This window comes from Dermochelys coriacea, chromosome 3 (genome assembly GCF_009764565.3).
Source record: "Dermochelys coriacea isolate rDerCor1 chromosome 3, rDerCor1.pri.v4, whole genome shotgun sequence".
Classification (NCBI taxonomy): domain Eukaryota; kingdom Metazoa; phylum Chordata; order Testudines; family Dermochelyidae; genus Dermochelys; species Dermochelys coriacea.
In genome coordinates this window covers 87268749-87282710 of record NC_050070.1, presented here as the reverse complement: position 1 = coordinate 87282710, position 13962 = coordinate 87268749, and the positions used below count along the sequence as shown (strand labels likewise).

The following is a 13962-nucleotide window of genomic DNA, read 5'->3' as shown; positions in this document are numbered from 1 at the left end:
ATCACTTTCTCACAAGTTGCCTTCCACTTTCAAATTCTCAACCAGTTCTTCCCAATTTGTCAAAATTAAATCTAGAAGAGCCTCGCCCCAGCTTTCTCCACCTTCTGAAATAAAAAAATGTCTCCAATACATCCCAAGAACTTGTTGGATAATCTGTGCCCTACTGTGTTATTTTCCCAACAGATGTCTGGGTAGTTGAAGTCCCCCATCACCACCAAATCCTGTGCTTTGGATGATTTTGTTAGTTGTTTAAAAAAAGCCTCATCCACATAATGTTCACTGCTAATCATATACTACAAATTTTTCCCAAAACTTCTTGAACCTTCACAGTAGGATGTAAATATGAGGACTATTTAAATCACAGAAAACCATGTATGGGCTACAGTGAAATAGAAGTAGAACTAGGCCCTCACAGGATCCTAGAGCCTGGAACCCAAGCTGAAATGTCCACAATTAAACAGCCTCTTAGCCCGAGCCCCACAAACCCAAGTCAGCAGGCATGGGCCAGCTATGGCTTTTTAATTGCAGTGTAGACATACCCTGAGCACTATTGTAATACAAACCGTAATTTAGTAAGTGTAGGAGTAGGGGGTGGCACACTTTCAAAATGATTCTAAAAATCTCCTTTTTTCCACAGAGTGTAATTGCAGAGGAGGACCTTGTGACAGTCGAACTGGAGAATGTCTAGCAGAGGGCCCTACAGGCACGGATTGCCCAACAATCAGTAAGAATAACAGTGAGGCATCCAATAAAAACAATGGAATAACCTTACCGTATTTAGTAGCCTGCAAATACATATTACGGTTTGATCCTGCAAAATGCCGAGCACTCTGGCCAGGATCCAACAAAACACATAAGCCTGTACTTAGCTTTAAATGTGTGTGGTCCAGTGCTTAAAGTTAAACACAGGCTTAATTGTTTTGCTGGACTGGGGGAGATTGGTCAGCACCTTACAATCCCTTTGAGAGAGACCCTGAAGCAATATGAATGACTCAGAAGGTTGATTCTGTGGGCCCTCAGGCACAATGTCTTCTACTCAGGGCAGTACCTAAAAATAAGTTTGCTGGTCCAATTCCTCAGAGGAAGTTAGGTACTTAACTTTCTTTGAAATCAATGGGAGTTAGGTACCTAAATACTTCTGAGCATATGGGCCTCTGGCCCTAAAAGTTATCGTCTTAAAACACAGGAAATGCAAAACTTTTGGTTCCAGCAGCAATATTTCCTCAGCTGCCTTGAACATCAATTCCTATGTATGTCACTATATAATGGTCTCCATTGCAAAATCAGTATTCAGCAAGAGATACTACAATAAAGTTTCTGAGCTATTGCAGAAAGAAAAGGAGTACTTGTACTCCTTTTCTTTTTGCGAATACAGACTAACACGGCTGCTACTCTGAAACCTGAGCTATTGCAGGTATCTCCTATTCAAAATGCAGGGGGGACACTCTGGTGTCTCCAGTACCACAGTGTTGTCACTGTGGTTAAATGCTGACCTTGTTAATGGCAGTATAACTTTTTTTGTTGTATGCAGAATGTGCAACACAGCCAAGAAAAAGTTGCCTTTGGAACCTTTGTTTTATATTTCCTAGCTTTGTGATTTTTAACAATGTAACACCAATGTTTAATTCATCAAAGGTTCTTGGCATTTAGTAATGGTATACATTTAATTAGAAAGCTTATAGTATTGCTTAGAACCAGCATTCTGCATGGCCATGGGTAGCCCTCTTGTTAACCATAATTTGGATATACTAGTTCTGTGCCTTTAAGAATTGACTTCCTAACTGAACTGTCAATCGAGTTCAGCTCCTGCAGATAACTGCCAGTCACTGAACAAAGAATACATTTCACTATAACTGCAAGTATTAATAAATGCATGTTTCTGTATTATAACAGTTGGGTGAACTCACTTTTTGGCCCTGATTTCTTGTTCTGTGGGCCACAAGCATGCTAAGTCCCTACGGCATAGCCAGGAAATGCCTCTTATTACCCCTCCCACTGGTTACCAAGCAGCCTTGACAGGCTCCCAAACTTGTTCCATCTGGCTGTCCTCAGCTGGAAGTGTGATGGTTAAACTGTGGGACCTTGAAAGTGGGTGGATTAAAATGAAGAAAAATGGATTTCCTAAGGGCTTCATTAACAACTAAGAAGAGAATCCCCCGTGGTGCGAAGGGCACAAAGTAAACTTTAAGAAGAAGAATGTTTTCCATTTAACTAAAACTGAAGTTAAAAGAAAATTACTATATCTTATTTTATTGTCAGGTTGTGATAAATGCATTTGGGATTTGACTGATGACATCCGATTAGCAATTCTCTCTATAGATGAAAGCAAATCAATTTTGCTGAGCATTTCCAGTGGTGTTGCTGCTCAAAGACACTTGAATGAACTCAACTCCACTGTTTCCTTCCTCAAGGTACAGATTATCTTATTTGGATGGGCTTCATTTTTTAGTTTAGTATTAACCTAAAAATTACTGCTCCATCCATAAGCATTTCAAACCCCCTGTTCAGCATAGCTGAATTCCTGTACTGCCCATATCATACTCATTAAAGAGAAATTTGTTTTCAGCTACACTGAATTAACCCTATTTTTAAAAAAATCTCTTTTCATACAGAAAAAACTGTCTGAAAAAGAAAATCATTCTGTACTTAGGAAGATCCACATCGATTATTCTGAGACTGAAACGGCCAATCTCCTCTTAGAGATAGAGGCACTTGAAGAACAGGTTTGTCTGCAGTTCCCATTATGAACTCCTTGATGGAGTGAGTGAACCACTGTGAGCCTACGATTTGTCCCATTATGGCAAAAGGGTTTCAAGAAAGGACCCTTAAAGGGCCTTAGATTATTTTATTTTTGAAACAAAGAAGGATGCTTCTAGGAATTGGAAATGGAAGTGACCTCTCCAGACTGTCTTCCTGAAAACACAGGATATAGGGCCTGATATGAAGCCCATTGAAGTTAATAGGCGTCATTCTACTGGCTTCAGAAAACTTTCGATCTGACTCATTGTCCTCCACATATTGCCCATAATCCCTCACAGAGGCCACATTTACTAAACTGGCACCACTTTTGACCTGAGGTAGACATGCTGAACTTCCATTTCAAATTCTGTTTTATAATTGAGCAAAGTAATCAAGATTAAAGTAATTCCAGTGTACTTTCTGAACGTTTGAACTGTATATATCTTACATAGATGCTCTCATAAAATTTAAATTAGCACTGATTAGATACTTCAAAGCATGTTTCAAAACTGCCAGTTAAAAAAGACTTCTCAGGTACCTGCTGAGAAAGGCACCTGATCAACATTCAAGTTAAATTTTGACACAATTATAATCATACATATTTTATTTGTGTTCAATTGCAAGACCATAAAATTAGTGTTACATTCCCTCACTTCAAGGGGCACACTTACTTCAGCCAAACAGAGCGCTAACATGAAATCTCCTAAGAGAACAGCTGGGGCTCAAAATACTTTCTCTTTTTTAAAAATAATCATTAACAGACATTCTTCATAATTTGAGTGATATCAAGTCAGCGATCACCATATTTTCACGAGAGCCGAATACAATTCGAGTTTATGGCACAGTTCCAGAGTCTGTGCTTCACTTCTTAATTCTTCTGTCGGGCAAGTAAAATATTACACTTAAGACTAAAATTCAAGCACAGAAATAAGCAGAGAACAACACAGAGGCAGGAAGAAAGAGAGGCAGTAAGGAGGTGGGAGATCAGTACTTACTTAATGGAAGGACCCTGCAGGATTAAACTTACTGTTATTTGTGTTCCTCTGCACTTTGCAAAAGGACCAGCTGATTCAACCAACTCACCTTCACCAAGTACTGTGAAATCACTCAGTGAGTCTAAATATCCCCCTCTGTGATTTGAAAGTAGCATGATTGAGGCTTTAGGTTTTGTGGGCATCTTTAGTGTATCTGGATAATAGGATTTCCCATCATCTTCACTGGCACTGGGATTTGTTTTGAGGTTGCTGGATTTCAGCATCCCCTAAGTCTTTAAGTGATTGAATTTACTTGTGGGCTTTCTCCATTGGGGCCTCTCTTTTGTGAGGAGTGTCCTATATCAGAACTTGTGATTGCTAGTGAAGGGGGAAGATCAAGTTCCTGGACTCTCACAGTAGAGATAGCACCATAGTAATTCCTCCATATACATCACTTTTCTGCTCTTTTCAAAGCACTAAAAGGGAAATCAGGGTAGGAGCCTTTGTTAGTGTTAGTGGGTTTTGCAAGTGTGTACTGTGTTTTCCATTCAAATTTTTGCAAGAGTACTTCATGATGTCTAAGTGATGGCTGGGTTTCTGGTTTAAACCATCCAAACAGAACAGAACCACAAAATGTATGTGAGGTTTTATTACAATAAATGTGATTTATAGTGGCATAACGTGATGCAATTCTGGTTAAGTAGCTTAAAGGCTCTGGCCTGCAGAATTTGGCTAGGATTTGGATATGGACACCTACCTCCTGTAGGTTTCTTTGGAAATCCTACCCAAAGTCTGCATGAAGTCAATGGGATTAGTGGGTTCAGCAACAGCATCCTTAGTTTACACTGTAATATTGATTGATCTTAGAGGAAATGCTGCTTCCCTTCTGAAAGAGATCACTGATATTCTCATTCTGATTGCAGTCTCAGCTTGTACCATTGTAATTCTTAGTGTATGCAAATATAAAACCATAACTGGATAAGAAGAATTTGGTGGTTATTAAAAAAGGAAAAATATTTAAATGCAAATGTTTATGTATAAACATGAATGGCTATTGCCTTAAAATAAACAACAATTAACAGCCAAAAAAAACCACCAGAAATCCTGAAGATAATAAATCTGTATAGTGACCCATATAGAGTTCTTCCTTCAAAGGCAAAGTAAATAATATGTAAAAAAATAAAACTCTTACTATGAACCCAACTATTTATTTCATTCAGGTAAAAAGACATTCCTGTTCTATTTCCCAGGATTGCTCCTGGTTCTGCTCCCACTGAAGCCAAGCTCCATCCTATTGTCTAAACTGATACCCATTTTTTCTTTCCAAGCTTATTTTCAGCCTTCTATCTGGTTTAAAGCGCCACCTGGTGCTCTCGCAAGTGAAAACATCTATTTGAAAGATAATGTGGCTATGTTAGTACTAGCCACAGCAGATCAAACAAAGCAGCTAGAGTTACAGAATATGGTAATAACAATTATTAACAACTACAGGACAGAGAAATGAAAGTTGTTTTTTCAACCAAATGCATCATTTACCCAAGAAAACTGATTTCTCAGGAGCTACAGGTCTTCAAAAATGTTGGAAGGGGGATTCAAAGTCAAAAGCTGAACCCAGATCCTAATTTTCCTGTGAGAATTAACTCTATTACAAGCCAAAACATACCTCTGAATCCAAGCACTTTGATAGCATCGATCATGAGATGTTGATTGGCATACAAGACCTAGCAGCAGTGGACAACCTAGCAACAGGCTCAATTCTTTTATTCTCCATCCTGAGACCTCCCTAAGGAAATTAAATCTAAGGACAACTGAAGTCAATAAAAGGAGTACTTGTGGCACCTTAGAGACTAACAAATTTATTTGAGCATAAGCTTTCGTGAGCTACAGCTCACTTCATCGGATGAGCTGTAGCTCACGAAAGCTTATGCTCAAATAAATTTGTTAGTCTCTAAGGTGCCACAAGTACTCCTTTTCTTTTTGTGAATACAGACTAACACGGCTGCTACTCTGAAAGCTGAAGTCAATAAGTTTCTTAGGAACCATAATGAGTATGCAACAGTAAATCTTAATATCCCCTCTTCCCTCAATCTTAAACCAATGCTTCTCTGTAAAGCCAGTTTTGGGGACCCCAAGAAGTTGTGATGGTGGCAGGAGAGTATTATTTAGAGGGCAGTCCCAAATGTAATAGAAGACTGTGGCTCTGCTTCTGCCTGAGCTTATTGGCTACCCATCAGCTATCTGAGTTTTAAGAGGAAGGGAATCATAGAATCATATGTGGCACAGGAGCCAGCAAACAGAGCTGTAAACAGGAGAGTTTGAGTGGGAATTTGTAAGGGGAGTTTGGGGGGAAGCATAAGAGCCAGGCAAAGGAACAGACAGGCTAGTGAAGGGAGCGTGTGGTGTTCTGTCACTGTTTTGGTGCTCTTTGGGGGTTTGTTTTGCTGTGGGTGGTGGTGTTTTGGTTTGGTTTGTGTTTCCCAGACTAACAGGACTTAGGTGAGAAGGCAATGACAGACACAGAGGCAGCAGTGGTAGTGACCTAAGTAGTGGAAAACACAGTGAAGATGACTGGATGTGGAAACTGTGGCATGTACATGATCCTGGAGGGGGTACCTGAAAAGAATTTTGTCTGCATGAAGTGCTGCCTGATAGAGCTGATGAAAGAGAAGATCTGAGGACTGGAGATGCTGGTGGAGACTCTGGTTGAGTTTACAAGTGAGTTCGAGCGGATGAGGGAGCAAAGACATGAGGCGGCTGAAGGGAAAAGCTCAGACTTGCAGATGGAAGCAGGACCAAAGAACTCTGAGGGGATACTGCTGGGTGAAGAAAGTGGACAGTGGAAGCATGTGACTAAGAGAGCCAGGCAGAGGAAAAGACGGGCCACTGAAGGAAAAATAGAGCTCAGGAACAGGTTTGCGGAGTTGGAAAATGAAGAAGGGGCACAGCAGGTGGTCACTGAAGGTGAGAGGGCAAGGAAGAAGAGAAGAGCAGAGAGTCCTATAGGAAGAGGGCAAGAGTCAATGGAGATAACACCAGATATGAGCCCCAGGAGGATACAGGATGGGTTGCAGAGGATTGCAAGGGACAATAGGAATCGAGAGGACTTGCAGCCAGATGGAACAGGAGATAGAATGGAGAATCGCACCATCACCAGTAAAAGGCAAGTGATTGGGGACTCCTTACTGAGAAGAATAGACAAGCCTGTAACAAGAACTGATCCAGAGAACAGAAGGGTGTGCTGTCTGCCAGGTGCTAAGATACCGGATGTGGATCTGAGGCTGAAGAGGATCCTGAGGGAGCAGGAAAGGAATTCACTGATTATCCTTCATGTGGGAACAAATGATATAGCTAGATTCGCACTGGAACATATCAAGGGAGACTATGCCAAGCTGGGGAAGACACTTAAGGAAATCGAGGCTCAGGTGATCTTCAGTGGGATTCTGCCTGTTCCTAGAGAAGGGCAACAAAGGTGTGACAAGATTATGATGCTCAACAGATGGCTCAGGCAGTGGTGCTATAAGGAGGACTTTGGGCTGTATGGCCACTGGACAGAGGACTGTTCTTTCGGGATGGACTTCACTTGAGTAAGGAGGAAAATAGACTTCTAGGATGGAGGATGGCATAACTGATCAAGAGAGCTTTAAACTAGGAATTCGGGGGAGATGGTTGGGAGATGTACAGGTAATCTCCACACCAGATTTTCATTTTGAGAGGGAAGAAAATGAAGTAAGAAAGGATACAGCTGTGCGTAGGAGAATGGACATAAGGCGGAAGGGCAGTGTACATACCAATCTAATAGGTAATATTGGCAGTAGAATGTCTGTGCCCAATTGGGTAAAGAATGTGAGTGAAGTCAAACAGCAAAAATTAAGATGTTTGTACATTAATGTGAGGAGCCTAGGTAACAAAATGGAGGCATTAGAGCTACTGGTGCAGAAAGTGAAACCAGATATTATAGGAATAACAGAAACATGGTGGAATAGTAGTCATGATTGAAGTACGGGAATTGACGGGTATGTGCTGTTTAGGAAAGACAGAAATAAAGGCAAAGGTGGTGGAGTAGCATTGTATATCAATGATGAGGTAGACCGTAAAGAAATAAGAAGTGATGGAATGGATAAGACAGAGTCTGTCTGGGCAAAAATTACACTGGGGAAGAAAGCTACTAGAGTCTCCCCTAGGATAGTGCTTGGGGTGTGCTATAGACAGCCGGGATCCGATTTGGATATGGATAAGAGACCTCTCTTATGTTTTTAAAGGAGTAAATACTAATGGGAATTGTGTGATCATGGGAGGCTTTAACTTCCCAAAAATAGACTGGAGGACAAGTGCTAGTAATAATAATAGGGCTCAGATTTTCCAGGATACGATAGCTGATGGATTCCTTCACCAAGTAGTTGCTGAGCTGACAAGAGAAGATGCCATTTTAGATTTGGTTTTGGTGAGCAGTGAGGACCTTGTAGAAGAAATGGTTGTAGGGGACAGCCTTGGTTTGAGTGATCATGAGCTAATTCAGTTCAAACTAAATGGAAGGATAAACAAAAATTGATCTGTGACTAGGGTTTTTGATTTCAAAAAGGCTAACTTTAAAAAATTAAGGAAATTAGTTAGAGAAGTGGATTGGACTGAAAAACGTGTGGATCTAAATGCGGAGGAGGCCTGGAATTATTTCAAGTCAAAGCTGCAGAAGCTATCGGAAGCCTGCATCCCAAGAAAGGGGAAAAAATTCATAGGCAGGAGTTGTAGACCAAGCTGGATGAGCAAGCATCTCAGAGAGGTGATTAAGAAAAGGAGAAAGCTTACAAGGAGTGGAAGATGGGAGGGATCAGCAAGGAGAGCTACCTTACTGAAGTCAGAACATGTAGGGATAAAGTGAGAAAGGCTAAAAGCCATGTAAAGTTGGACCTTGCAAAAGGAATTAAAAGCAATAGTAAAAGGTTCTATAGCCATATAAATAAGAAGAAAACAAAGAAAGAAGAAGCTTAACACTGAGGATGGAGTGGAGGTTAAGGATAATCTAGGCATGGCCCAATATCTAAACAAATACTTTGCCTCAGTCTTTAATGAGGCTAATGAGGAGTTTAGGGATAGTGGTAGGATGACAAATGGGAATGAGGATATGGAGGTAGATATTACCACATCCGAGGTAGAAGCCAAACTTGAACAGCTTAATGGGACTAAATCAGGGAGCCCGGATAATCTTTATCCAAGAATATTAAAGGAATTGGCACACGAAATTGCAAGCCCATTAGCAAGAATTTTTAATGAATCTGTAAACTCAGGGGTTGTACTGTATGACTGGAGAATTGCTAACATAGTTCCTATTTTTAAGAAAGGTAAAAAAAGTGATCCGGGTAACTACAGGCCTGTCAGTTTGACATCTGTACTATGCAAGGTCTTGGAAAAAATTTTGAAGGAAAAAGTAGTTAAGGACATTGAGGTCAATGGTAATTGGGACAAAATACCACATGGCTTTACAAAAGGTAGATCCTGTCAAACCAACCTGATCTCCTTCTTTGAGAAGGTAACAGATTTTTTAGACAAAGGGAATACAGTGGATCTAATTTACCTTGATTTCAGTAAGGCATTTGATACGGTTCCACATGGAGAATTATTAGTTACATTGGAAAAGATGGAGATCAATATGAAAATTGAAAGGTGGATAAGGAACTGGTTAAAGGGGAGAGTACAGTGGGTCACACTGAAAGGTGAACTGTCAGGCTGGAAGGAGGTTACTAGTGGAGTTCCTCAAGGATTGGTTTGGGGACCAATCTTATTTAATCTTTTTATTACTGATGTTGGCATAAAAAGCGGAAATGTGCTAATAAAGTTTGCGGATGATACAAAGCTGGGAGGTATTGCCAATACAGAGAAGGTCCAGGATATCATACAGGAAGATCTGGATGACCTTGTAAACTGGAGTAATAGTAATAGGATGAAATTTAATAGTGAAAAGTGCAAGGTCATTTAGGGATTAATAACAAGAATTTCTGTTATAAACTGGGGACGCATCACTTGGAAGTAACAGAGGAGGAGAAGGACCTCGGAGTATTGGTTGGCCACAGGATGACTATGAGGCGCCAGTGTGATATGGCCGTGAAAAAAGCTAATGCAGTCCTGGGATGCATCAGGCGAGGTATTTCCAGTAGAGATAAGGAGGTGTTAGTATGTACGGGGAGACTTTGGCAAACCAGTAAAGTGCCTGAAACCACTCTGGCTTATTGCTAAAAGCAGCCAAGTCAGCAGGCTGTAAATTGGCCATTCAGCAGGCTTAGCTTAACCAAGGCAGGAGGGGAGAGGGGGTTTTGGGTGCCACAGAGAGGGCAGCTTGACCCCGCGTCCTTCCTGATAAGAATTGTGTTGAAGTTGCTGATACATGCATCTTAGAAGAGCAGGATGTGCCCCAGGAATGTCTACTGGGGCCTCAAGGCTGCAAACTCTGGAAAAACCCACACCTGGTTAATCGATAATCAGAAGGAACCTCTCACTTGACCATTGAAACTGCTTACTTAACAAGTTTGCTTTAAAGGACATGTCATTCTATTACTAATGTATAAATAAGGGGGAAAAATTTGAGGTAGGGGGACTCTTAAGGACTGGACTCTCTCTCTCTGGATGCATCTTGTGTTTCCCAGCGGCAGACGGGCTCCGCTGCACACTCCGTTGTGCCACTCGAGAGCCACACTCAGCTTTGGTAATTGTCAAGGTTTGGGGGTGTTTTACTAACCTCTTGCGGACGTACGTATAAGTGCTTGAGACTAAGTAAAGTTTAGCTTTAAGTGAAAGCATTCTTGTGTTGTACTGTTTGTGCCAGCCATCTATCGGTCGGACAGCCGTGTCTCCCCTGATTTATTTCCTGACACCACCTCACACAGAGTAAAAGATACCAAGAGCTTTGAGTTGAAAGAACCCCGGGTAACAAGTACAGTTATACAAGGCACTGGTGAGACCTCATCTGGAATATTGTGTGCAGTTCTGGTTTCCCATGCTTAAGAAGGATTAATTCAAACTGGAACAGGTACAGAGAAGGGCTACTAAGATGATCCGAGGAATGGAAAACCTGTCTTATGAAAGGAGACTCAAAGAGCTTGGCCTGTTTAGCCTAACCAAAAGAAGGCTGAGAGGAGATATGATTGCTATCTATAAATATATCAGAGGGATAAATACCACGGAGGGAGAAGAATTATTTAAGCTCAGTACCAATGTGGACACAAGAACAAATGGATATAAATTGGCCATCAGGAAGTTTAGACTTGAAATTAGACGAAGGTTTCTAACCATCAAAGGAGTGAAGTTCTGGAATATTGCTCAGGCATGCAGGAGTGAAATCTGGATGGCCAAATCACACCTGGAGTTGCAGCGAGCAAGAGATGTTAAGAGTAACAAGAAGGGTTTCTTCAGGTATGTTAGCAACAAGAAGAAAGCCAAGGAAAGCGTGGGCCCCTTACTGAATGAGGGAGGCAACCTAGTGACAGAGGATGTGCAAAAAGCTAATGTACTCAATGCTTTTTCTGCCTCTGTCTTCACGAACAAGGTCAGCTCCTAGACTACTCCACTGGGCAGCACAGCATGGGGAGGAGGTGACCAGCTCTCTGTGGAGAAAGAAGTGGTTTGGGACTATTTAGAAAAGCTGGACGAAGCACAACTCCATAGGGTCGGATGCACTGTATCCAAGAGTGTTAAATGAGTTGGCGGATGTGATTGCAGAGCCATTGACCATTATCTTTGAAAACTCATGGCGTTCGGGGGAAGTCCCAGACGACTGGAAAAAGGCTAAAGTAGTGCCCATCTTTAAAAAAGGGAAGAAGGAGGATCCTGGGAACTACAGGCCAGTCAGCCTCACCTCAGTCCCTGGAAAAATCATGGAGCAGGCCCTCAAGAAATCAATTCTAAAGCACTTAGAGGAGAGGAAAGTGATCAGGAACAGTCAGCATGGATTCACCAAGGGCAAGTCATGCCTGACTAATCTAATTGCCTTTTATGACGAGATAACTGGATCTGTGGATGAGGGGAAAGCAGTGGGCATGTTATTCCTTGACTTTAGCAAAGCTTTTGACACCATCTCCCACAGTATTCTTGCCAGCAAGTTAAAGAAGTATGGGCTGGAAGAATGGACTATAAGGTGGATAGAAAGTTGGCTAGATTGTCGGGCTCAATGGGTAGTGATGAATGGCTCCATGTCTAGTTGGCAGCCGGTATCAAGAGGAGTGCCCCAAGGGTCAGTCCTCAGACCAGTTTTGTTCAGTATCTTCATTAATGATCTGGAGGATGGTGTGGATTGCACCCTCAGCAAGTTTGCAGATGACACTAAACTGGGAAGAGAGGTAGATACGCTGGAAGGTAGGAATAGGATACAGAGGGCCCTAGACAAATTAGAGGATTGGGCCAAAAGAAATCTGATGATGAGGTTCAACAAGGACAAGTGCAGAGTCCTGAACTTAGGACAGAAGAATCCCATGCACCGCTACAGATTAGGGACCAAATGGCTAGGCAGCAGTTCTGCAGAAAAGGACTTAGGGGTTACAGTGGACGAGAAGCTGGAAATGAGTCAACAGTGTGCCCTTGTTGCCAAGAAGGCCAATGGCATTTTGGGATGTATAAGTAAGGGCATTGCCAGCAGATCGAGGGACATGATCGTTTCCCTCTATTCAACATTGGTGAGCCCTCATCTGGAGTACTGTGTCCAGTTTTGGGCCCCACACTACAAGAAGGATGTGGAAAAATTGGAAAACGTTCAGCGGAGGGCAACAAAAATGATTAGGGGATTGGAACACATGATTTATGAGGAGAGGCTGAGGGAACTGGGATTGTTTAGTCTGCGGAAGAGAAGAATGAGGGGGGATTTGATAGCTGCTTTCAACTACCTGAAAGGGGGTTCCAAAGACCATGGTTCTAGACTGTTCTCAGTGGTAGCAGATGACAGAACAAGAAGTAATGGTCTCAAGTTGCAGTGGGGGTTTACGTTGGATGTTAGGAAAAACTTTTTCAATAAAAGGGTGGTGAAACACTGGAATGTGTTACTTAGGGAGGTGGTGGAATCTCCTTACTTAGAAGTTTTTAAGGTCAGGCTTGACAAAGCCCTGTCTGGGATGATTTAGTTGGGGATTGGTCCTGCTTTGAGCAGGGGGTTGGACTAGATGACCTCCTGAGATCCCTTTCAACCCTGATATTCTATGATTCTATGAACAGCCTTCCAAGGGAAGCAGTGGGGGCAAAAGACATATCTGGCTTCAAGACTAAGCTTGATAAGTTTATGGAGGAGATGATAGGATAGCCTAATTTTGGCAATTAACTGATCTTCAACTATTAGCGGTAGATATGCCCAATGGCCTGTGATAGGATGTTAGATGGGGTGGGATCTGAGTTACTACATAGAATTCTTTCCTGGGTGTCTGGATGGTGAGTCTTGCCCACATGCTCAGGGTTTAGCTGACCGCCATATTTGGGGTCTGGAATGAATTTTCATCCAGGGTAGATTGGCAGAGGCCATGGGGATTTTTCGCCTTCCTCTGCAGTGTGGGGCACAGGTCACTTGCTGGAGGATTCTCTGCACCTTGAAGCCTTTAAACCATGATTTGAGGACTTCAGTAGCTCAGACATAGGTTAGGGGTTAGTTACAAGAGTTGGTGGGTGAGATTCTGTGGCCTGCGTTGTGCAGGAGGTCAGACTAGATGATCATAATAGTCCCTTCTGACCTTAAAATATATGATTCTATGATCTATGGAAGAGACCTCAGGAGACCATCTCATCCAACCCCCTTCTCAAAGCAAGACCAACCCTAACTAAATCAGCCCAGCGAGGGCTTTGTCAAGTCAGGCCTTAAAAACCTCTAAGGATGGAGATTCCACCACCTCCCCAGATAACCCATTCCAGTGTTTCACCACCTCCTAGTGAAATAGGGTTTCCTAATATCCAACATAGACCTCTCCCACTGTGACTTGAGACCATTGCTCCTTGTTCTGTCATCTGCTACCACTGAGAACAGCCTAGCTCTTTGGAACCCCCCTTCAGGTAGTTGAAGGCTGCTATCCAATCCCCCCTCACTCGTCTATTCTGCCAACTAAATAAGCCCAGTTCCCTCAGCGCTCCTCATAAGTCATGTGCCCTAGCCCCCTAATAGTTTTTGTTGCCCTCCAGTGGACTCTCTCCAATTTGTCTACATCCTTTCTGTAGTGGGGGGCCCAGAACTGGATGCAATACTCCATATGTGGCCTCACCAGTGCGGAATAGAGGAGAATAATCATTTTCC

The 13962-nt window shown here is 42.3% G+C and overlaps 1 protein-coding gene across 2 annotated transcripts in view; it reads left to right on the top strand.

Moving 5' to 3' along the window:
* The window catches only part of LAMA4 (laminin subunit alpha 4), a 161236-nt gene that overhangs the window by 73715 nt on the left and 73559 nt on the right, over positions 1–13962 (top strand). For both annotated transcript variants that reach the window (XM_038397220.2, XM_043510858.1), the window contains 3 exons: positions 638–724; positions 2260–2411; positions 2613–2723. In XM_038397220.2, coding sequence (XP_038253148.1) covers positions 638–724; positions 2260–2411; positions 2613–2723 — 350 coding nt within the window. The remainder of the gene's footprint in view (positions 1–637; positions 725–2259; positions 2412–2612; positions 2724–13962) is intronic.